Source organism: Adelges cooleyi, unplaced genomic scaffold (assembly GCF_023614345.1).
Source record: "Adelges cooleyi isolate 19-005CV unplaced genomic scaffold, UGA_ACOO_1.1 ACOO_flye_CR_arks_rails_tigmint_CR_PRNA_1, whole genome shotgun sequence".
Taxonomy (NCBI): domain Eukaryota; kingdom Metazoa; phylum Arthropoda; class Insecta; order Hemiptera; family Adelgidae; genus Adelges; species Adelges cooleyi.
In genome coordinates, this window is record NW_026095751.1 from 852,584 (window position 1) to 877,085 (window position 24,502).

The 24,502-nt window shown below is 27.3% G+C and overlaps 1 protein-coding gene across 1 annotated transcript; it reads left to right on the forward strand.

The window, feature by feature from the left end:
* Window positions 1-21,021: 21,021 nt before the first annotated feature.
* LOC126835286 (uncharacterized) lies at window positions 21,022-23,125 on the forward strand. Its single transcript, XM_050567778.1, has 8 exons — window positions 21,022-21,186; window positions 21,380-21,391; window positions 21,642-21,668; window positions 22,156-22,203; window positions 22,284-22,367; window positions 22,451-22,502; window positions 22,610-22,643; window positions 22,870-23,125. Coding segments are annotated over exons 1-7 (291 nt in total). The 5' UTR covers window positions 21,022-21,119; the 3' UTR covers window positions 22,611-22,643; window positions 22,870-23,125.
* The last annotated feature ends 1,377 nt before the right edge of the window (window positions 23,126-24,502 follow it).

Genomic DNA, 24,502 nt, shown 5'->3' on the forward strand with positions numbered 1-24,502 from the left:
TACAAATTTCACTATTACTAATGAGAACTAATTATATTTATGAAATCATTACATTCATTATAGTTTCAAAATAAATTGTAAAATGTATGTCACTAACCACAATTAGACATTTTAAAACACAATACTAGTTTCTTCTTTATATATAAAAAAAACTGTTCACAAATCACGAGTACACGTTGTTTGTCGTTTGACAATTTAAGTTTTACTCATACCATAGTATAATGATACTGTGATAATAATATTAACGCTATATTATAATCATACCGTAAAAGTGGTTTAAGGCAAAATCGTCCACATCGCAGTCTACTGATAATACATGTGAACGGATGACGGTTATGTAAGGTATATTTGTTTCCAAACAGGTAGATTAAGAATCGATTGTCCATATAATAATAAAAAAAAATTAGAGCCAGAGTTATTTATGTCTCATTATCGGTGACAGTATTATCGATGGGGTCCAATATTATCATTATTTACTGGCAAATAAAAGTGCTACTGCTGAAAAACCGAACAAATATTGATTTTAATTTCAAATCTTTACTAAGTCACAGAAAACGAACAGATAGTTGAAAATTGAAAATTCAAACGCTAACAATTTTTAAAAAAAATTGTCTACATACTTATGGAATTAAAAACATATGTTTCCATTTGAAAAAACGAGTTTCGTAGTTTTATAACGTATAAGGGTTGAAAATAAAAAAATTCTAAATATTAAAAAATGTAGTAAAATATGTACCTAAAAGTTTAGAAAAAAAAAAATTCTCAAAATATTCATATTTTCCGAGAAAATGAGTGTCTTACGTTAGTTGGATCACCCTGTATATATATATATATTTTATACCTTCTGGAGCTGATACGCTCGACATCATTATGAATAATACGGTGGCTACAATACAAATTATACTTTTAAAATGCATTTTATTGAAGTAGCTACTATCATTAAACACCAAGAATGTAGAATACTAAACTAGTGCAACAGTACGTTTACTGCTTACTGGTTATGAAGAGTTATGTTTGTCTTATTTTATAGGCGAAGGTAGTGTACATATTTAAATGGTTTTTGTGTTGTTATTGTGTATGCTCATTGTTTGTTGAATACGTTTAGCAGAATGATGTTTTTTTATTGTTTTAGCATCTTATTGATTTAAGTTTTGCATCGAATAACATGAGTAATAATACATTTTCCTTACCCTCTTCTCCCCATCACAGGTGATGACATTTTTTTGTAAGTTTAAGACCTTATAGTTGAAAATATTGTGCGCGTGTATTGTTCAAATAATAACATGTTTTAATATTTAACTAATAAAATTGTAGGATACTCATGTACAATTACATAGGTTTGAATAAAAGTATAAAATATGTAAAATGCGATTACAATTATTAGGGTCGTTTTGTATGTATAGATAAAATTACTTTCAAAGAAACACACTTGAGCTAATAAGCGATTAGGGTTGATCGTCTGTCTATAATTTTTTACAATATTGTCTTGAACGGTCCCCACATTGTGATTGTGATTTGTATCAATAATCATAAATCAATCAACAAATAGGAAATATATAAAAATCCTTTATTTTTTTATAATGTGGTAATTTTTGTAAATATTATGTACTTTATTTTGTTTTGTATTTTTATTATTATGGTATTTTTTTTAAACTAGGTCAATTGAAATAAAACATTTTAAAACATATTTTTTCTTGTAGTTCGCATGCAGAGCTTTTGTAGGTAGTATTTGCGTTTAACGGTGTTTTTTGGATTCGTTATTTGTTTTAGTAAATTTTAATTTTTGTTCATCAAAATAAACACAATAATTATTATTGTGTTTGAAACTATAGTGTTTTTTCCAATAACAATATGATATTCCGAATAAAGCATTTTGTTACTTTATCATATAAATTACATTATGTGTACCTATCTACCAATAAAATAATGTTCACCGAATAAGAAAACGTCTTGTATTTTATTATCTAGTTTATTCCAACTATTTGTTTTTACTGCTGCTTTGAATTTTTACAATAACATTTTTAATGTAGAAATATACCTACCTAAAAATCCATTAAAAAATAATTCAATGTATTAAAACAACTGTGCACTTAGCCCTTGAACAATACGCCTCTTTAGTGAAATCGGTAAACTTATGAAGTATTATTTTATGTTAGTCTGTAAGCATATGAAAAAATCTAAAAAATACAATTCGATAAATCCGTACAATGTTTTGCCATTTTATCGACTTGCCTACAATTACAAAATAAATGGGACAAAAAAAAACAACTTTTCAAGATTTTAGGTGTTTTTGTTAAAATATACGCAATTTGCGAAATTACAGCTTTCCGGCAATTATAAAATAAACTGTAGTGCCGAATTTGTTTTCCGTTTAATATGTTATGAACACATATGAGTTCTACCAAATACCACGGGCATACCAAATAAATATTCTTAATAAATTTCAACTCGATCCGGCTTTTTTTCTCGAAATTATAGCCAGTAAAAGTTCTAACTTAAAAACTCATACGGTTTTATTTTTGTTTTTTCAAATTTCGACTGTGAAGAAGTAAACTTTTTCAACTTTTATCCTCCTCCCCCCCCCTCAAAGTACCAACAAGATGAAATTTGTGATTTATAGAGTTGCTACTCGAAAGAATTGATCCAGTATTAAAAAAGTTACAGTGTATACAAATAAAAAAAAAAACACATTTGAGTAAAACCAATACCTTCGCTGCTCTGCATTGAAGCTAAAAGGTATCTAACTCTTCTAGGGGAAATTAGTTAGTTAGTTATAATGATATACCTGTGTCTTATTATTATGCTAAGAACAACCAACAAGTTTGAAACGATAAAGTCGTTTTTTCAAAAATCATAATTGTAAGTTGGATAAATACCAATTTTGAATTCATATTTTAGATCATATTTATCTAATTCTCGATTTATTTTTGAACAATTTATGACATATCTTTGTGGCTGAAGAATTACCATCGCTTTGGCTTTTATCATTTGTTGGTCTCACTCATCATATTATATCACCATTTTTTCCTTTATTTATGTATACAGTAAAAAAAATTCTGATTCTGTTTAACTGGATTACTCGTGTAACAACATTTTCATACACCGTATAGCAACATAAACATGTACGAGTACATACAGTCATGGTTTATTTACATTGGTAAATAAAATATTTTAGCTAGATATTTAAAAAAAAAAAATATGATTAAAAAACATTTGTGCAGGTGCGTACCAGAGTGATATAAGCCTGCAGTGTATCAACGCAGGGTCGCTGGTTCGAATCTCGGCCACTTGCGGTTTGTTCATCTAGGTGGGCAACTGTCTGGGGGAAGAAATGGCCACCTGAACCTCCCTTTAATGGCGAACTTGTTTGGTAACGTTAGGTCGGTAGGCAGTTATAAGCCCAAAAATGCCAAATCAAAACGGTCTAAGACCTGATCGGTGGGAATAACGGACGTTAAACGTAAAAGAGGGATTTAAAACATTTATATTGAATATTATGATGTATCTCAATCATTAGACCGTATACCAACATAAATATGTATTGCAAACCTTCTTTCCCACATTTTTGCCCTTTACATTGGTAAACAAAAAAAATTAGCCACAGATTTTTAAGAAAATTAAATATGATTAAAAATTGAATATAATCAATATTATGATGTTTTCTATATCAAGTTATATCTATATTCCTATACCTAATTATTATCATGCATAACTCACAAGTTCAAAATAAGTAGTTTATATTTAGTATACAATTTACATATGTCTGGAAATAATCATCTAGATATCATCCTTTTATATATATCAAATTCTCGAGTCACGATGCTTGTTAGCGATGAACTCCGAAACTACTTACTGATCTTGATGACATTTATACACTGTGTGTAGTTTGGTCCAATTTGAGATATTGGATAGATTAGATAGGAATCTTTTAAATCAATAGACACTATTGTTGTAGTAAACGAAACCGTACATTTTCCAACTAAATTTTTAAATTCTCTGGATATACCAGGAATGCCACCATCACACACTCTTCGGTTAAAAATTAGTTCACCGATTATTCTTCTGCGTGATTTAAATCCACCTAGATTATGCACGGTATACGTATGGTCATTAAAAATATCACCGGAAATGTTCTTGAAGCAAAGGAGAAATTGGCCTGTTGCCATGAATTCGAATGATATCGTCGGAATCTCCAATACCACTCAAAAGACTTTAATTTCCTATTGGTTTGGCTTTCGCGATGACCATAAATAAGTTTCAGGGAAAAACAATGTCCATTTGCGGCTTGGACTTTAAAAAACTATATGTTGCATGCTCTCGTATGGGGAAACCATCGAATCTGTTTCAAAAGACAGATTAACTAAAAATGTTGTGCACTGATTAGCGCTAAATTAAGTGGGAATAACGGACGTTAAACGTAAAAGAGGGATTTAAAACATTTATATTGAATATTATGATGTATCTCAATCATTAGACCGTATACCAACATAAATATGTATTGCAAACCTTTTTTCCCACATTTTTGCCCTTTACATTGGTAAACAAAAAAAATTAGCCACAGATTTTTAAGAAAATTAAATATGATTATAAATTGAATATAATCAATATTATGATGTTTTCTATATCAAGTTATATCTATATTCCTATACCTAATTATTATCATGCATAACTCACAAGTTCAAAATAAGTAGTTTATATTTAGTATACAATTTACATATGTCTGGAAATAATCATCTAGATATCATCCTTTTATATATATCAAATTCTCGAGTCACGATGCTTGTTAGCGATGAACTCCGAAACTACTTACTGATCTTGATGACATTTTTACACTGTGTGTAGTTTGGTCCAACTTGAGATATTGGATAGATTAGATAGGAATCTTTTAAATCAATAGACACTATTGTTGTAGTAAACGAAACCGTACATTTTCCAACTAAATTTTTAAATTCTCTGGATATACCAGGAATGCCACCATCACACACTCTTCGGTTAAAAATTAGTTCACCGATTATTCTTCTGCGTGATTTAAATCCACCTAGATTATGCACGGTATACGTATGGTCATTAAAAATATCACCGGAAATGTTCTTGAAGCAAAGGAGAAATTGGCCTGTTGCCATGAATTCGAATGATATCGTCGGAATCTCCAATACCACTCAAAAGACTTTAATTTCCTATTGGTTTGGCTTTCGCGATGACCATAAATAAGTTTCAGGGAAAAACAATGTCCATTTGCGGCTTGGACTTTAAAAAACTATATGTTGCATGCTCTCGTATGGGGAAACCATCGAATCTGTTTCAAAAGACAGATTAACTAAAAATGTTGTGCACTGATTAGCGCTAAATTAAGTGGGAATAACGGACGTTAAACGTAAAAGAGGGATTTAAAACATTTATATTGAATATTATGATGTATCTCAATCATTAGACCGTATACCAACATAAATATGTATTGCAAACCTTTTTTCCCACATTTTTGCCCTTTACATTGGTAAACAAAAAAAATTAGCCACAGATTTTTAAGAAAATTAAATATGATTATAAATTGAATATAATCAATATTATGATGTTTTCTATATCAAGTTATATCTATATTCCTATACCTAATTATTATCATGCATAACTCACAAGTTCAAAATAAGTAGTTTATATTTAGTATACAATTTACATATGTCTGGAAATAATCATCTAGATATCATCCTTTTATATATATCAAATTCTCGAGTCACGATGCTTGTTAGCGATGAACTCCGAAACTACTTACTGATCTTGATGACATTTTTACACTGTGTGTAGTTTGGTCCAACTTGAGATATTGGATAGATTAGATAGGAATCTTTTAAATCAATAGACACTATTGTTGTAGTAAACGAAACCGTACATTTTCCAACTAAATTTTTAAATTCTCTGGATATACCAGGAATGCCACCATCACACACTCTTCGGTTAAAAATTAGTTCACCGATTATTCTTCTGCGTGATTTAAATCCACCTAGATTATGCACGGTATACGTATGGTCATTAAAAAGATCACCGGAAATGTTCTTGAAGCAAAGGAGAAATTGGCCTGTTGCCATGAATTCCAATGATATCGCCGGAATCTCCAATACCACTCAAAAGACTTTAATTTCCTATTGGTTTGGCTTTCGCGATGACCATAAATAAGTTTCAGGGAAAAACATTGTCCATTTGCGGCTTGGACTTTAAAAATCCATAAAAATCTATGCAACTATATGTTGCATGCTCTCGTATGGGGAAACCATCGAATCTGTTTCAAAAGACAGATTAACCAAAAATGTTGTGCACTGATTAGCGCTAAATTAAATCTTACTAATATAAACTAATAATTTGTATAATTTGTGAGAACTATGTTTCAATTGTATTTCTTAACCCATGCCTAGCCGGGTACATATTTATATATACACTAGCTGCCCGTGTAAGCAAATAGTAACATTAATATATTATATTAATGTTACTATTTGCTTATTATCCCCGGTAGCATAGATTGGAAATATTTTTTTAAAAAACATTTAAAAATTACGATTTTATTTCTTGTTAAAGTTTTGAATAGGAATATTTTTTAAACTATTTTGGCGTTTTTCTCAAAATTTGCCAAAATGAGATCACATATCATATTGTTGTTTTTAAACATAATAACAAAATAATCTGTTCAACTGGGTTACTCGTGTAAGAACTTGATTATACACCGTATAGCAACACAAATATGTACTACAAACGCATTTTTCCATAAATTAAAAGTACATTGGTTAGTAAAAAACTTCAGTTACAGGTTTTTAGGAAAACTGAATATGATTAAAAAATATTTATATTCAATATTATGGTGTTTTCGATGTCAAGTTATATCATTAGTTTCAACTAAAAAATTGTAGCTTTTATGTAAGCGGAACGAAAAATGGTTAATTGTATACCCATAAAGACTAAAACGCTAAGTCAATTTCTGGAATTTACTTTTTTTAATAAATCTAACTAGTTTTCAAATAGATTAATCAAAAACTTTGATTCTTGCATTTTAATTTTAAAAATATTTCTGGCTCTAGACGGCTTTTAGACTCTTTTTTTATTGGAGGGTGTTGCATAACCACCAGTAGAGCCTACACATCAGCCTACAATTTCTTAGCTACATATCTTTATGTCTTTATGTACCATATTATTTTGTCCAAGATTGATTTTAATATTTAATTACTTTTATAGTAATACTATAATAACGGTGAAATTGTCGATTTTATTGTGCCCCTTCCCTATTAATTGCCAACTCCACTATACTGATATTTTGAATTATTTTGGCTAGTCTAGCGTGTAATACTAGTATAATTATCATATTATGTATTATTTTATTATACATTGGTATACAATGCTACTGTGTAATTCTAAGCTGGTAATTATTGTGCATATAGCTACAAAACAAATAATTAAAATAATCTACATCATTGTTAAACCAATACCTATCTTTTACGCTCCGCATCAAAGCTGAAAACCGACTTATATGCTTTTATAATTAAGACAATCATATTTACAAAAATTACCACATTTTTACCACTTCTTTAAGTTTGTTTTTATACTAAACAAATTTTTAGCTTCGATGCAGAGCAGAGATGCTATTAGTTTTATCATGATGTGGGCTATTTTTTTTGTCTGTATACACTGTAACCTTTTTAATACTGGACCAATTCCTTCTAGTGTAAAAAGTATTGTATTTAGTGCAAAAAAAACGAATTATGAAAACAACTGGTTTTTGCTACAGAACAATACAAATTTGAAATCTTAGTTACCAACAGACATTAATCATTTGCTTACATTACAACAGCCGTTGTAAAATGGTAGAATACATAATATTTCGATTAAGGTCTAATAAGCTCTAAGTAGTAGCTTTATGTAGCTAAATTTATTCAGGGGAAACAATATTAATATTATGTAGGTAATAATTTTAAGCTATATAAAAATAATTGTAAAAATATAAACTCTAAAAATTAAACAATGTTCGTTGTGGTAAATTTTAAAGATTTTTCATTTTTTTTACATTGCTACTGTAATTTTAGAAAAATGGTTTAATTACCTAAATACACAAACGACAAAACTAAACAAGTTGAATCTTTATGAAATCAACAGATATATGTTTACATTGCAGCAGTTGTTGTGAAATAGTCAAATATCTAATATATATTATTTACTTTAGAATAGGTATAATTTTCGATTTTAATAAAATATAAATATTATAAACAAAATTTTAAATCATGTGTTCTTCGTAGCGCTATTGTGGTTTATTTTAATACGTAGGGTTTACCACCATTACTAAGCCTTCGTATGGTGTTTTTAAGTATACATGTTTTGCCAAACTGTCTACTTCATTGTCAAGAACAAATAAAGAAACAAAAAAAAAACCACGGTTAAACGCATATACTACCTACCAAAGCTACGTATGTGAGCTACTAGAAAAAAATATGTTTTAAAATGTTTTATTACAATTGACCTAATTTTAAAGAAATACCATATAATATCGTGATGATTTTATCTGTAAAATTCCTTCTCATATTTATTTCATTTTAAATTTGTATAAAACCCTAATTCGAAATTCCAAGTTAGTAGTTATCTTGGACACAGATACAAAACAAATAAATAAAATAAAGTACACGTTGGGAAAATATTACTTTTGTAAAACCGTTATAACATAATTTCCAAGCATAACCCAAATAATACAACAAAACCGAATACGTTTTAAAAAACAACTTGTTTTTAATAAATAATATTCGAACACCGTATAAATATGGTTTTTAATTTGTAGATTTTGACCGTACGCACTTTATAGCAACATATAATCAAATCTTATTGTTTGGTTTAGAGTAAAATGTTCAATTGTTTATTTTTTGTTAATATATTTTGTTATGATACATAGGCCATAGCTATTTAAAAAAATGGTTTACGATTTTCGAAAATCTTGTTATTGTAATATAGGATTGCAGCACATGTTCTTTTATTATTTATTTTCAGACTTAAATACTACTAATATACTACACATAAAAAAGTGACCAAATTAAAAAATAATCTACTCTTTCTAGGAATGGTGAAATAATAAATAATTTACCTCTAGTAAAAACGACCATAGTAATCAAAATAGTTGAGAGTTGTTTGTAAAATTAAAATATTTTCCTTACTTTTTTACTCTTTTGTAAATGTTTAGATCTTTTTTTGTTTTTCCAAACGTTTATATGGATAAGATCCAATCCTAAGATCCTATACACTACCAGATCACCAAGAAAACACAATTGGTGGGCATGTTTTTGTATAAAACGTTATTACAAATTATTAAAATTGGTGAAAGAAAAAGATGAAAAAATATTTGATTACTAATTTCTAATTTTTTTTTTTATTCAATACTATTTTAACAACTTATTATATCAACTTAACCTAAACAAACCTATAATATACTTCAAATTATTTAGACAATTAAAAAACGTAACACATAATATTAATTGTAAGATGTACATAGTATTAAAATTACAAAGAAAAACAAAATATGACAACGATTAAAACGATTTTACACATTTACCTAATATTATCGGTTGGGTAGAATTAATTTGCCATTTTCCAATAACCACTTGTCAGCCAATGAACTTTTATTACTGACTAAAAAATAAAACATATAAAGGTGGTAAATTTTTAAATTTATATCATTTTTGGATTCTGCGTTCCCAAAATTATATAAATCGATAGGAAACACAATAAGTTGTACAAAACTAAAAAACAACATCCTAATGGCTCGTTTAACCATTCCTAACATGAAAATTAGGGGTGAATAGAAAAACTGGTTACATTTTTTAAATCAACGACCCTAAATCATTACAGCCAATATGCAAATAATTTTTTTTTTTAAATTTAAAATATCTCCCCCCCTTAAAACCCCTAAATAAGGACTGAATTCAAAAGCTGATATAAATTTTGACCCTAAAAACATTATGTACCATCTTATTATACCGTCTTTCTGACGACATAGTTGATTCTATTTAGCGTTCATCTGTCGAAAGTCGATAGACCTTAGGATAATCCCGAAAAAGTTAAGTATTTAGTAATTTCATAATGTTGTAAAACTACATAAACAACATTTTTTAAAAAAACTACAAAATTGCAATTCGCTTTAGAAATATTGAGTGTTCTACGGTAATTTGATCACCTTGTACATCTTAATATGGCGTTACGCCGTTTAGTTGCTACGAAAAATGATTGATTCCACCTGTAAGCGTAAAGCGGTTTTTTTGTGACCCAAAAAAATATGTCATTTTGTTTTTCTGTTGCTTACTCGCATAGCTATTGAGGTTACATACGTTGTACGATAATATTAAAAATTTTAATTAAACAATTTTTTTACTGAAGTTTCCATATTTTCCAATATCTTAATAAAATTAATTTAATTTGTCTTCGTTCTTTAATTTATCGCGGTTAAGAAAATACTACTGTTATATATTTTACGTACAATCAAATTAAATGTAGCATTAAGTAATAATTAAAAATGTTTAAATAAGGGCAAATAAATAGAATAATATTGTATCTTAATGTACAAAATAGTTTTTCATACTATGTATTGGAACGATAGGGTATGACGGTCAAGCATGAAAATAGTTAAAAATATTTGTATAGGTGCCTGAACGGCAAAACAAAATACGTTAGAAAAATACACTTGTTTTCGATAATAACATGTTTTTAAGAAATCTTAAACAATTTTTTGTATTGAACAGTTGTAGCCTAGATGTATAGTTAAACAAATAACAACGTTGAGAAACAACTGAATATTTTACTTTGAAACGTATAAACCTTTTAAATTAAATATTAAGCCAACATGAAAAAACCAAAATATGTTTTAATGTTACTCGCCTTAAATATAAAAAAAAACAGAAGAGTTGTTCGGGACACGGGGGGGGGGCGGAGTGTGGAAAAAATTAGTATTTTTTAACAGTGTAAATTCTAAAAAAATATTTGAGAGTTAACGTATACATCACTATCACTAACTTTTTTAATTGAGAATAATGCACTATACATTTTGACTGGTCGAAGACCAGTTTTGGATAACTTCTTTTAAAGTTTAGGAATTAAATTTTAATTTTAGGAAATTTTAGGATGGGAGGGAAAATGTTTACAGATAAAAAAAATACTACACTCCACTTTACCTCTTGCCCTAAAATGGAATCTTCAATAACTTCGACCAGTCGAAATGTGTTAGTACAAAATTCTCAATTTAAAAAGTTAATGAAATGTATGCGTTGCAATTTAAGCTTTAAAAGTTGCTATCAAAATAAAAATAAGTCAGGAGACCCCATCCCAACTTTTTTTTGTTGACATTTTTATGTCTTAGCTCTGACACATACCCGAAAAAAGTGTTACCAAAAAAGCGTAACGAAAAAAGCGTTAAGACACTAAGATTGGGTTAGGGGTGGGGTGGGAATAGAAATAGGGGTGGAGTGGGAATAGGGATGGGGATTGGAATTAATTCTGACAAAAAAAACTATTATTGTTTAACATACATTTTTTTAAGCATCTTGAATAAACAAAAAATAAAAACAAAATCTATTTATCAGACACTACATTATTGTTATCTGATATAAAATGAAATAGGAATACAAATGTATACTGAAAGTGATAAAAACACTATCAAATAAACGCGTTCAATGGGAATCAGTAGGTGGTAAAAATATTAAACATCGATAAAAGCACATTGTCGAGGCGATGACGTAGTTAAACAACTTAGACTATTACTTTTAGTATTAGAGGGAATATAGTTAGGGTTGATTGTCTGTCTAAAGCGTTTATTTGAAAACAGCGTTAACACAAAGTATATAATAAACTGCTATAATTAGTTTATTATACTATGTATTGTGTAAATAATACAACATGAATGTATATTTTATAACACAATTTTTTTGTAATAGCTGATAACACTGTTAAGTTTAATAATTCTATTATTTTATCGCTTGTCACGTTTATGTTAAATAATACTTTTGTACATTAATTTATGTAACCCTATTTGAAATTGATTTTATCATTTTAAAAATAAGTTTGCTTGATGGTCTGTTTACACCTGGCACCCCAAACCAATATGCTACCACCTTAATGTGCTAACTTTTTATTGGTTAAATTATTAAATACTCTATTCTGTATTGTAGCCCCTGTGCAATACTCAAAATTCTAAAATAACTTAAATATATAAGGCTAAATTATCATACCCTCCAGTTATATTATACAAAAGATAATGATTTTTTATTTTTTACATTAATTTTAATAATATATTAAATATATTATTATTGGATGTCTTATATTCTAGTTGATACATTTTATCGTCATTATTTTATATCACATAATGTGCGTTCAAAAGCATATGTTTTCTTAAAAAGCAAGATTGCTCATTTTATGGTTCAAAAGCACTTCTATTACGTATTTTAATTGTGTAAAATAAAAGCGTATTTACTTGAATACAAATTTTTTAATAAAATATATTCGGATATGTATTGTATTGTAAACGTTAACTTCAATTATGTGGCTATTGCTTAAAATGTATATTTAAAGTGGTTTTTTTTCAGCCTTCAAGATACCCTTGATCTATTATGATATTGTGTTATTGGTAAAATGTTAAAAAAATATGCTTAATTATAAAATTTAATTAATTCGTATGCAAGTAATAATTCAATATATTCATATTTGTGTAAATTTTTTTTCTCCAGAAAAGTCTTTTATTCCTTTAAATCCAAACAAATCCAAAATAAAGTTCACATCAGCTGCTCAACTTTCAACAGTTTTAATTTTTAAATTATCATTAATAGCCGTAGCATCAAAGGCTGTTGGATGAATTTTAGCTCACAAATTATTATATTCATAAAACTTATTCGACTTATTTTATGAAATGAAAAGGGAATGATTTTTGAAGGAAAATCCAATTACCATGTTAGTTTTTAAAAATATTGTTTAGGGATTATTTCATTATGGCGTTATACTCTAGTATTGTATCAATAATCAATAATCATAAATCAGTAATTATTATCATCAGTATCATAAAACAAATAGGAAACATAAAAAAAATCTTTATTTTTTTATATTTTTCCTTAATGGTGAATTTATAAAATATTATATTAATAAAGTTAGTGAGTATTATTTTTACAGACAAATTCAACACGATATGTTATTCCTTTTAAATTAGGTTAATTGTAATACCTATATATTATTAAAACATATTTTTTGTTAAAGATGGGGATTGGAATTAATTCTGACAAAAAAACTATTATTGTTTAACATACATTTTTTTAAGTATCTTGAATAAACAAAAAATAAAAACAAAATCTATTTATCAGACACTACATTATTGTTATCTGATATAAAATGAAATAGGAATACAAATGTATACTGAAAGTGATAAAAACACTATCAAATAAACGCGTTCAATGCGAATCAGTAGGTGGTAAAAATATTAAACATCGATAAAAGCACATTGTCAAGGCGATGACGTAGTTAAACAACTTAGACTATTACTTTTAGTATTAGGGGGAATATAGTTTGGGTTGATTATCTGTCTAAAGCGTTTATTTGAAAACAGCGTTAATACAAAGTATATAATAAACTGCTATAATTAGTTTATTATACTATGTATTGTGTAAATAATACAACATGAATGTATATTTTATAACACAATTTTTTTGTAATAGCTGATAACACTGTTAAGTTTAATAATTCTATTATTTTATCGCTTGTCACGTTTATGTTAAATAAAACTTTTGTACATTAATTTATGTAACCCTATTTGAAATTGATTTTATCATTTTAAAAATAAGTTTGCTTGATGGTCTGTTTACACCTGGCACCCCAAACCAATATGCTACCACCTTAATGTGCTAACTTTTTATTGGTTAAATTATTAAATACTCTATTCTGTATTGTAGCCCCTGTGCAATACTCAAAATTCTAAAATAACTTAAATATATAAGGCTAAATTATCATACCCTCCAGTTATATTATACAAAAGATAATGATTTTTATTTTGTACATTAATTTTAATAATATATTAAATATATTATTATTGGATGTCTTATATTCTAGTTGATACATTTTATCGTCATTATCTTTTATCACATAATGTGCGTTCAAAAGCATATGTTTTCTTAAAAAGCAAGATTGCTCATTTTATGTTAAAACTTGAGCTGTATAATACCAACATGTATTGTCATTGTTTACATTGCAACAGTCATTGTGAAAATGATAGTACTTAAACAACACGAATATCAATTTACTAAAAATTTAAAATTAAATTAAATTATAATATGTTAATTAATAGAAAAATGGGCCCTGTATGCAGGGTGGATACAGGGGAAGTCTATGGGTCCAAAAGCACTTCTTTTACGTATTTTAATTGTGTAAAATAAAAGCGTATTTACTTGAATACAAATTTTTTAATTAAATATATTCGGATATGTATTGTTTTTTCAACGTAAACTTCAACTATGTGGCTATTGCTTAAAATGTATATTTAAAGTGATTTTTTTTCTAGCCTTGATCTATTATGATATTGTGTTATTGGTAAAATATAAAAAAAATATACTTAATTATAAAATTTAATTAATTCGTATGCAAGTATTAATTCAATATATATTTATATTTGTGTTAATTTTTTTCTCCAGAAAAGTCTTATATTCCATTAAATCCAAACAAATTCAAAAGAAGGTTCAAATCAGCTGCGCAACTTGCAACAGCTTTTATTTCAAAATTATTATTAATAGTCGTAGCATCAAAGGCTGTTGGATGAATTTTGGCTCACAAATTATTATATTCATAAAACTTATTAATTTTCTTGACTTTTTTATGAAAAGAACAGAGTATGATTTTTGGATGAAAATCTAAATATCATATTAGGTTTTCAAAATATTGCATAGAAACTATGCTATTACGGTCATATGAAAGTCATATTTTTTCAACATAAAATATCAATTCAAGAAATATTTGTTTAGTTTATAATCAAACTTGAAAAAGTTTTTTATGAGATAATTTTTGTAAATATTATGGGATTATGAGTATGATTTTTACAGACAAATTCAACACGATATGTTATTCCTTTTAAATTAGGTTAATTGTAATACCTATATATTATTAAAACATATTTTTTCTTGTAGCTAACATACAAAGCAATTGTAGGTTGTATATGCGTTTTATTATGTTTTTTTTGTTTCGTTATTTGTTCTTGAACTGAGCAGAAGTATTAATACTTTAAAAAAAACATACATATAAAAAAATATCTTAATATACATAGGCATAATGTAAATAATGTCAACTTCCATGTTAGTATAAACCACAAAAATGTTGGAGGAAAATCGAAATATCGTATTACGTTTTAAAAGTATTGCATAGAAACTATGTTATTGCGGTATTCATAAAATTGAGTAGTCATTTTTGTAAGAATTATGGTATGAATCATAAAAACACATTATTCGGTTTTATATAAAAGGTATATGATTAGCTTTACGATGATGTACTTCATATTATTTATTTGTTTTGTATCTCTAACAACTAGCAATTTAGAATTTCTAACTAGGATTTTATACCAATTTAAAATTAAATAAATATAAGAAGGAATTTCACAGCCAGACTTAACACGATATTATGGTATTTCTGTAAAATGAAGTCAATTCTAATAAAACATTTTAAAACATATTTTTTTCTTGTTAGTTCGCATGCAGACTTTTTATGGGTAGTATTTGCATTCAACTGTGTTTTTTTGTTTCATTATTTGTTCTTGGCATTTCTGTAGATGTTAATAGCTTGGCAAAACATACGTATTTAAAAACACCAAACAAAGACTTGTAAATGGTGTCAAATTTTGTATGTTACTATAAACCACAATAGCGTTAAAAGAAAACCTGACTAAACTTTTTGTGGATAATATCTATATTATATTACTGTTGAAAATTATAGGCTTAAAATGTTTGGACAATAGAGGAATTTAGAAAATTCACTCGCTCGCATTTTAAGTGATTAGGCATGATATGACACAATAAAAATATTTTCTTTAAAGTATAGATAGATAGTAAATAATAAAAAGATATATGTTTATATTTGAAAATGTGTTATAACAAATTAGTGTAAACAATTAACTAGAATTACACATCTTCATAGTTATTTTATAATATAGATATAAAAAGAAGGGGAGGAATCAGTATAAAAAGCAAATAGTCGAAATAGATAAGATAAGAAAAAATAAATTGTACCTAGGTACACCGTAAATATTATTTTTATTGAAAGAATGGTATATGTAATGGAATTCATATACTTGATAGGTAACAAAATTGGTTGTTTGGAATATATTGTTATTAGAAAAATCTAAAGGTTCAAACACAGTTATTATGATAAACAAATAAAGTTGAAAATTGTACATTGCGTCAAAATAAAATAAAAGCATATGTTTTATAAGGATTTCTATAACTATATACTGGATCTGAGACCTACAAATTTTTGGCTATCATCTCTCCCTCCCCCCCCCCCAAGTATTGGCTAGATAAAATTTGACATTCATAGAGTTCCTGTTCGAAAGATTTGGTCGAGTATTAAAAAGTAAAAACTGGTTAACCCAGTGAGATATTGCGTGGATCGTGTTGCGAAAAAGGTAAAACGTTCGCAATCGCCAATCGTGTACCACAGATTAAAAACGTTGACTCTAAAAACCACACACTTATGATAAAACACAAGGCAAAACCGCACACTTTTGGTAGGTTAAAACCGCTGTATCCCAAAACCACACATTTTATAATGGTGTATAAATTATAAATTATTATTTATATTATATTTATCCAAAAAATATTTTTTAGGTACAGTTTAAATATTGAAAAATTTTAAATATAAAATAAAATTAACTTATTTAACTGGCTGAAATTGATTGTCGACGTTTTTCCAAAAAAAATAAAAAATTAGTTAAAAAAAAAAAATGTTTTTATATTTATTGGTTGAAATCGGTTCCTGAGGTTTTTTAGAAATTTCAATCGATCTTAAAGTCCTTTAAAAAAATCTTCCCAACATTTAAACAAGCGTTCCTAAAAATAAACCCAATTTAATTAAAAATGATAAAAATACAAACCAATATGTATATTATATATTCGTGTGTATTTTTACTCCTCTAGAAAAGTCTTATACAAGGTGATCCTTTATCATAAACCACTTTATATCTCATAGGGTTTAATAAAAAATACAATTTTTTTTTTTTATATTGTGATTATACAACTTAGTATTTTTGATAGCCATTTTTGAAACTTAAACGGTAACGTATTTATCTTATTAACTTTTTAAATTGAGAATAATGTACTAAAAGTGTTGACTGGTCGGTAACCAGCTTCGGTTAAATGTTTGGATATTAAGATGGATTATACAAACATTGTGATATCACATAAAAAAAAAACCTAATTTTTTTTATATGCAGGGTGATTCTTTTATCATGAACCAGTCAATATCTCACTTGGTTTTTTTTACCCCCCTCTCAACTAAGTTTTTTGATAGCAACTTTTGAAACTTAAACGGTAAAGTATATATTTTATTAACTTTTTAAACTTATAAAGTTAAAAGAGTTTAAAAGTTAGGATGGGAGGTGAAGTGCGGTTGGGAAATGCGCGCAGATAAAAATAAAAATACAATCCACCTTTCTTTCTGCCCTAAACTCGAAACTTTTATAACTTCAAAAATTATTATTCGAAACTCGTTATCGACCTATCCCAATTTTTAGTACATTATTCACAATTTAAAAAGTTAATAAAATATATACGTTAATCTTCTATCCCTATCTCCTACCCCTATCTTCCACCCCAATCCCATCTCCGTGTGGTAACGCTTTTCGTGACGCTTTTTTCGGTTGTGCCAGAGCTAAGACATGAAAATGTCAAAACGAAAAAAATTTTGAAAAATTGCGATCACATTGTAAAAAAAAAAAATTTTAATTTTTATTGTATTCTATGAGATATTGAGTGGTTCATGATAAAAAAATCACCCTGTATTCCATCAAACCAAAAAAAATTCCGAAATACGGTTCACTCACGCTGAGCGTCTCGCAACAGCTTTTATTTTAAAATTATTATTAATAGCCGCTGCATCAAGGGCTGTTGGATGAATTTTGGCTCATAAATTATTATATTCATAAAACTTATTAATTTTCTTGACTTTTTTATGAAAAGAACAGAGTATGATTTTTGGATGAAAATCTAAATATCATATTAGGTTTTCAAAATATTGCATAGAAACTATGCTATTACGGTCTTATGAAAGTCATATTTTTTCAACATAAAATATCAATTCAAGAAATATGTGTTTAGTTTATAATCAAACTTGAAAAAGTTTTTTATGAGATAATTTTTGTAAATATTATGGGATGAATCACAAAAACATATGATTCGGTTTTCAGCTTTGATTCGGAGCCATATAGAATAAAAAAATTCGGAGCGTAAAATGTAGGTATTAGTTTTATAATGATTTACTTTATTTTATTTATATGTACTTTTTTGTACTAACTTGAAATTACAAAGTTTGACTAATCACGTAAAGTGTGAGCTAGTATCATAATATATTGCCCTACCATAATATATCAAAGTCATCTTGATAAACTTGACGTTAAAATAATTATAGCAAACACCTTTATATGTCTAATTATTAAAATCTCATGTATTCATCAACATGTATTTGTCATTTGTGTACATTGCAGCAGTCATTGTAGAAAATATTGTATTTAGTACGAAAAAACAAAATATGAAAACAACTTGTTTTTGCCAAAGACCAATACAAATTTGAAATTTTAGATACCAGCAGACACTTATCATTTGTTTACTTTGCAAGAGTTGTTGTGAAATAGTGGAATACATAATATTTTGATTTAAGTCTAATAAGCTCTATGTAATAGCTTTATGAAGCTAAACTTATTCTAGGGAAAACAATATTAATATGTAATATTATTAAGCTTTTTTACAAACCTATGTATTCGTACATGAGTGTTCTACATATTTTTTTAGTTTAATATGACAACATGTTATAATTGAACATTAAACGCGCACAATATTTTCAACTATAAGGTCTTAAAATTATGTCCAAAAACAAAAAAATGTCTATCACCCGAGAGGGGGGGGGGAATGCTGAGGATAAAGTATAATTAAAAATTGAGACTACTAATGTGGGAGCACGGCATGATGATGTGTGACTTTTTTGAGCGTATTTAGAAACTTAAGAATTCAAAAATCGATCTATAAGGCAGTCACTATATGATATATATAATATATCATATATATTTATTATTGCTTATTAGAAAAAAACAAGTTGTTTTATGTTCAGTTTTGTCGTTTGTGTATTTAAGTATTTAAACCATTTTTCTAAAATCACTGTGGCAATGTAAAAAAAATGAAAAATCTTTAAAATTTACCACATTGAACATAGTTTAATTTTTAGAGTTTATATTTTTACAATTATTTTAAAATAGCTAAATATTATTACATAATATTAATATTGTTTCCCCTGAATAAATTTAGCTACATAAAGCTACTACATGGAGCTTATTAGACTTAAATCGAAATATTATGTAGGTATTCTACTATTTTACAACGGCTGTTGTAATGTAAACAAATGATAAACGTCTGTTGGTATCTAAGATTTCAAATTTGTATTGTTCTGTAGCAAAAACCAGTTGTTTTCATATTTCGTTTTTTTTGCACTAAATACAATACTTTTTACAATGACTGCTACAATGTAAACAAATGACAAATATTTTATACCATTCTGAATAGATGTACATAAACATGTTGTAATGATTTCATAAATATTTTTAAGATTTTAGGTGTACCTATATGTTAAAATATACGAAATTAGGTACCTACACCTAAAATCTTAAAAAAATGTTTGAAATCATTATAACATGTTTATGTACATCTATTCAGAATGGTATAACATATTTATCATTTGTTTACTTTACAACAGTTGTTGTGAAATAGTCGAATACATACAATTTTGTTACACTCCAAAAAGCTTTTATAGCTTAAACTATTCAGGGAGGAAACCAAATTACTTTGTAATTAAAAAAATGTGTAAAGAATAATCTTGTTACACACGTATATCTTGTTTTCTAGTTGACTAAACAGAACATTTAACTATAATTAAAAGAATCTAAATGTTTTTTTGAATACCTTCAGTTTAATTATTTATATTTTAAGTATAGTATATTAATACAACTTGTGTTTTACAAAGCTAACATTACTGTACACTCAATACATTATTGTACAATACTACAAAATAACAGTTAGAATCGTCCTATTTTACCTTTACAAGTAGTCATATTTGTATAATAAAAAAAGTACATAGTTTTACATTGCAATTTGTAGAATAAATTGCCTACGCGCAAAATCTACATAAAAAATCACAAATTATATGATTTGTTTTTTACCAAAAACAAGTTGTTTTTGTAAAGGTAAAGTACTAAGTACATTTTCCCTTGTTTTTTGAGTTATTAAATGAAGTTAACATTTAAAACCATTAAATCCTGGTACAAGGGAAAGGGTGATAATCACTTTGAGTCAAAATAAAAATTATAACTTATCTTTTTGAAGGATTTCTATAACTATAAACTGGATCTGAGGCCCACAAATTTCTGGCTAGAATTTATCATATATATTATAATATGTCTGTTATATAAACCTATCTACGAATAAAGAAAATATTCACCGAATAAGTAAATTTGTATTTAATTATCTAATCTATTCCAACTATTTGTTTTTACTATAATTGGTATAATTTTCGATATTAATAAAATACGAGTATAAATATTATCAACAAAAACATGTGTTCTTCGTAGCGCTATTGTGGTTTATTTTAACAAGTAGGGTTTACCACCATTACCAAGCCTTCGTATGGGTTTTTTAAGTATATATGTTTAACCAATCTATCTACACAATTGTTAAGAACAAATAAAGAACCAAATAAAATAGTTGTAGAATTAACATGAACTGTAGTCACGTACTCTAGTATAGCGTGGCACTTCCTTGGCGTTTCACTTCGACTTTAAATCCGAAAATTTATATTTCGTTTGGTGTTTTAATTTCTTTAAGATTTTTTTAAATATGAAGTTTAATAGCATAGTTTTGCTTCTAACAGCCGCACTGTTCATTATCCTGGCAGTGTCTACAGGTACATAAAAAAAACAATTAGTATAAAAATGTTATAGTAATAATAAAAAAATTAAACTAAGCGTCAAGTTTCGATGTCTTAGTTTTTTTTAGTAACCTGATGATTTTTTTAAGAAAAAAAAATTTAATTTAAAACTTTTTATTTATTTATTAATTAATTTTCATATTATAAAAATCTATTTTCTATTTTTTAGGTGTTGAAGGAAGTAAGTTCACGCATTAAATTATATGCATTATATAATTATATTATTTAAAAATATTGCATTAAGATAAAAAAAAAAAAATATATTAAAGTTTTTTTTTCAAAATTTCAGAGGATACGCCAAAACCTGGCGTATCCTCAAAGTCTTCGAGACTTTGATATAGCTTATATAATTGATTAAAGCGAAATTTAATATTAATTTTTAATTTTTTTGTTATTCAAATGACTGTAAGTTCTTTTCTTCAAAATTTTAGATATCCCGACCCCACCAGATGGTGCTGGTAAGTGATTGAGTTATTTGTAATAACTTATATAAGCTATAAAAGTGAAATCTAGCATATATTTGTATTAAACGGGTTTCAAATGACTGTAAGTCAAGCTGATTGTACAATTGTTTTCGATAAAGCTTAAAATGAGTATGAAATGTTACAAAAGGGTTATAAAAGGAATTTTTTCGATATTTCGAATGACCAGCAAACAGGGAGTGAGTCTTTTTAATTTGTTTTTATTAAAGCTTATTAAGTGTTTAAAATGCTATAAATGCATTAACTAATTTCCCACAAAAGATGTATTTATTTTATGGTGCGCGTACGCACCATTGGCCAAAAATGTGTTTAACTATTGAATATAAGAATAACTCTACCATGTTTATTGGCAATATAACACAATTAGTTAATGCATAGCTAACAAAGTTAAATGATTTAAATGTACGGTTCAAAATGATAAAATAGAAAAAACAAGTATTTGATTTATTTTTTGATGTTTCAGATTCACCATTAGATTTACCACCAGAACCAATTGAACTACAACAAGCTGGTATGTTTTTGAGACTTAAATTAAATTTATATAGGTTATAAAATAGGAAAAACAAGTATTTGATTTTTTTTATGTTTCAGTTACACAGCCACCAGCACAACCACGACCACACGCACCTCCACCAATACGAATACCAGCAGAACCACAATTAATTCCTTCGGATGGTAAGTTTTTGAGACTTAAATAAAATATATATAGGTTATAAAATAGGAAAAACGAGTATTTGATTTATTTATTGATGTTTTAGATCAGCTACCTCCACCAATACAAAGACCAGCAGAACCACCCTACGCAGCCTGGTAGGTTTTTACTACCACAGGCTGGTTGGCTTTTGAGACTTAAATAAAATGAATATAGGTTATAAAATAGGAAAAACAAGTATTTGATTTATTTTTTGATGTTTCAGATCCAGATCCAGGACTACAAACTCCACCTGGCAGGTATAAAAATGAACTTATTTAAAGTGAACCATTTTCATTTTTTTCATAATAATTAAAACAATTGATACCGGTAGAAGTAAATCCTAAGATTACTAGTGAGACTACTATTAGAATACTTAATAATTTATACTGGTAGCCTAACACTTAGTTTTAATTAAAATGTATGTATAAGCAAATTATAAAAAAAACGACTTTTTTTCACAATTATTTAATTTTTTTTTTTCAGCCCTCGTAACAACGATTAAACTTTACAACAAAGCTACAATATCTAAGATCCGTGTCGCATTCTGAAAAAAATATGCTTACTAAGTTGTGTATATTTTAAAATTTTCATTTTTGATCATCATAATAAACACAATAATTATTATTGTGTTTGAAACTATAGTGTTTTTTCCAATAACAATATAATATTCCAAATAAAGCATTTTGTTACTTTATCATATAAATTACATTATGTGTACCTATCTACCAATAAAATAATGTTCACCGAATAAGAAAACGTCTTGTATTTTATTATCTAGTCTATTCCAACCATTTGTTTTTACAGCTGCTTTGAATTTTTACAATAACATTTTTAATGTAGAAATATACCTACCTAAAAATCCATTAAAAAATAATTCAATGTATTAAAACAACTGTGCACTTAGCCCTTGAACAATACGCCTCTTTAGTGAAATCGGTAAACTTATGAAGTATTATTTTATGTTAGTCTGTAAGCATATGAAAAAATCTAAAAAATACAATTCGATAAATCCGTACAATGTTTTGCCATTTTATCGACTTGCCTACAATTACAAAATAAATGGGACAAAAAAAAACAACTTTTCAAGATTTTAGGTGTTTTTGTTAAAATATACGCAATTTGCGAAATTACAGCTTTCCGGCAATTATAAAATAAACTGTAGTGCCGAATTTGTTTTCCGTTTAATATGTTATGAACACATATGAGTTCTACCAAATACCACGGGCATACCAAATAAATATTCTTAATAAATTTCAACTCGATCCGGCTTTTTTTCTCGAAATTATAGCCAGTAAAAGTTCTAACTTAAAAACTCATACGGTTTTATTTTTGTTTTTTCAAATTTCGACTGTGAAGAAGTAAACTTTTTCAACTTTTATCCTCCTCCCCCCCCCTCAAAGTACCAACAAGATGAAATTTGTGATTTATAGAGTTGCTACTCGAAAGAATTGATCCAGTATTAAAAAAGTTACAGTGTATACAAATAAAAAAAAAAACACATTTGAGTAAAACCAATACCTTCGCTGCTCTGCATTGAAGCTAAAAGGTATCTAACTCTTCTAGGGGAAATTAGTTAGTTAGTTATAATGATATACCTGTGTCTTATTATTATGCTAAGAACAACCAACAAGTTTGAAACGATAAAGTCGTTTTTTTCAAAAATCATAATTGTAAGTTGGATAAATACCAATTTTGAATTCATATTTTAGATCATATTTATCTAATTCTCGATTTATTTTTGAACAATTTATGACATATCTTTGTGGCTGAAGAATTACCATCGCTTTGGCTTTTATCATTTGTTGGTCTCACTCATCATATTATATCACCATTTTTTCCTTTATTTATGTATACAGTAAAAAAAATTCTGATTCTGTTTAACTGGATTACTCGTGTAACAACATTTTCATACACCGTATAGCAACATAAACATGTACGAGTACATACAGTCATGGTTTATTTACATTGGTAAATAAAATATTTTAGCTAGATATTTAAAAAAAAAAAATATGATTAAAAAACATTTGTGCAGGTGCGTACCAGAGTGATATAAGCCTGCAGTGTATCAACGCAGGGTCGCTGGTTCGAATCTCGGCCACTTGCGGTTTGTTCATCT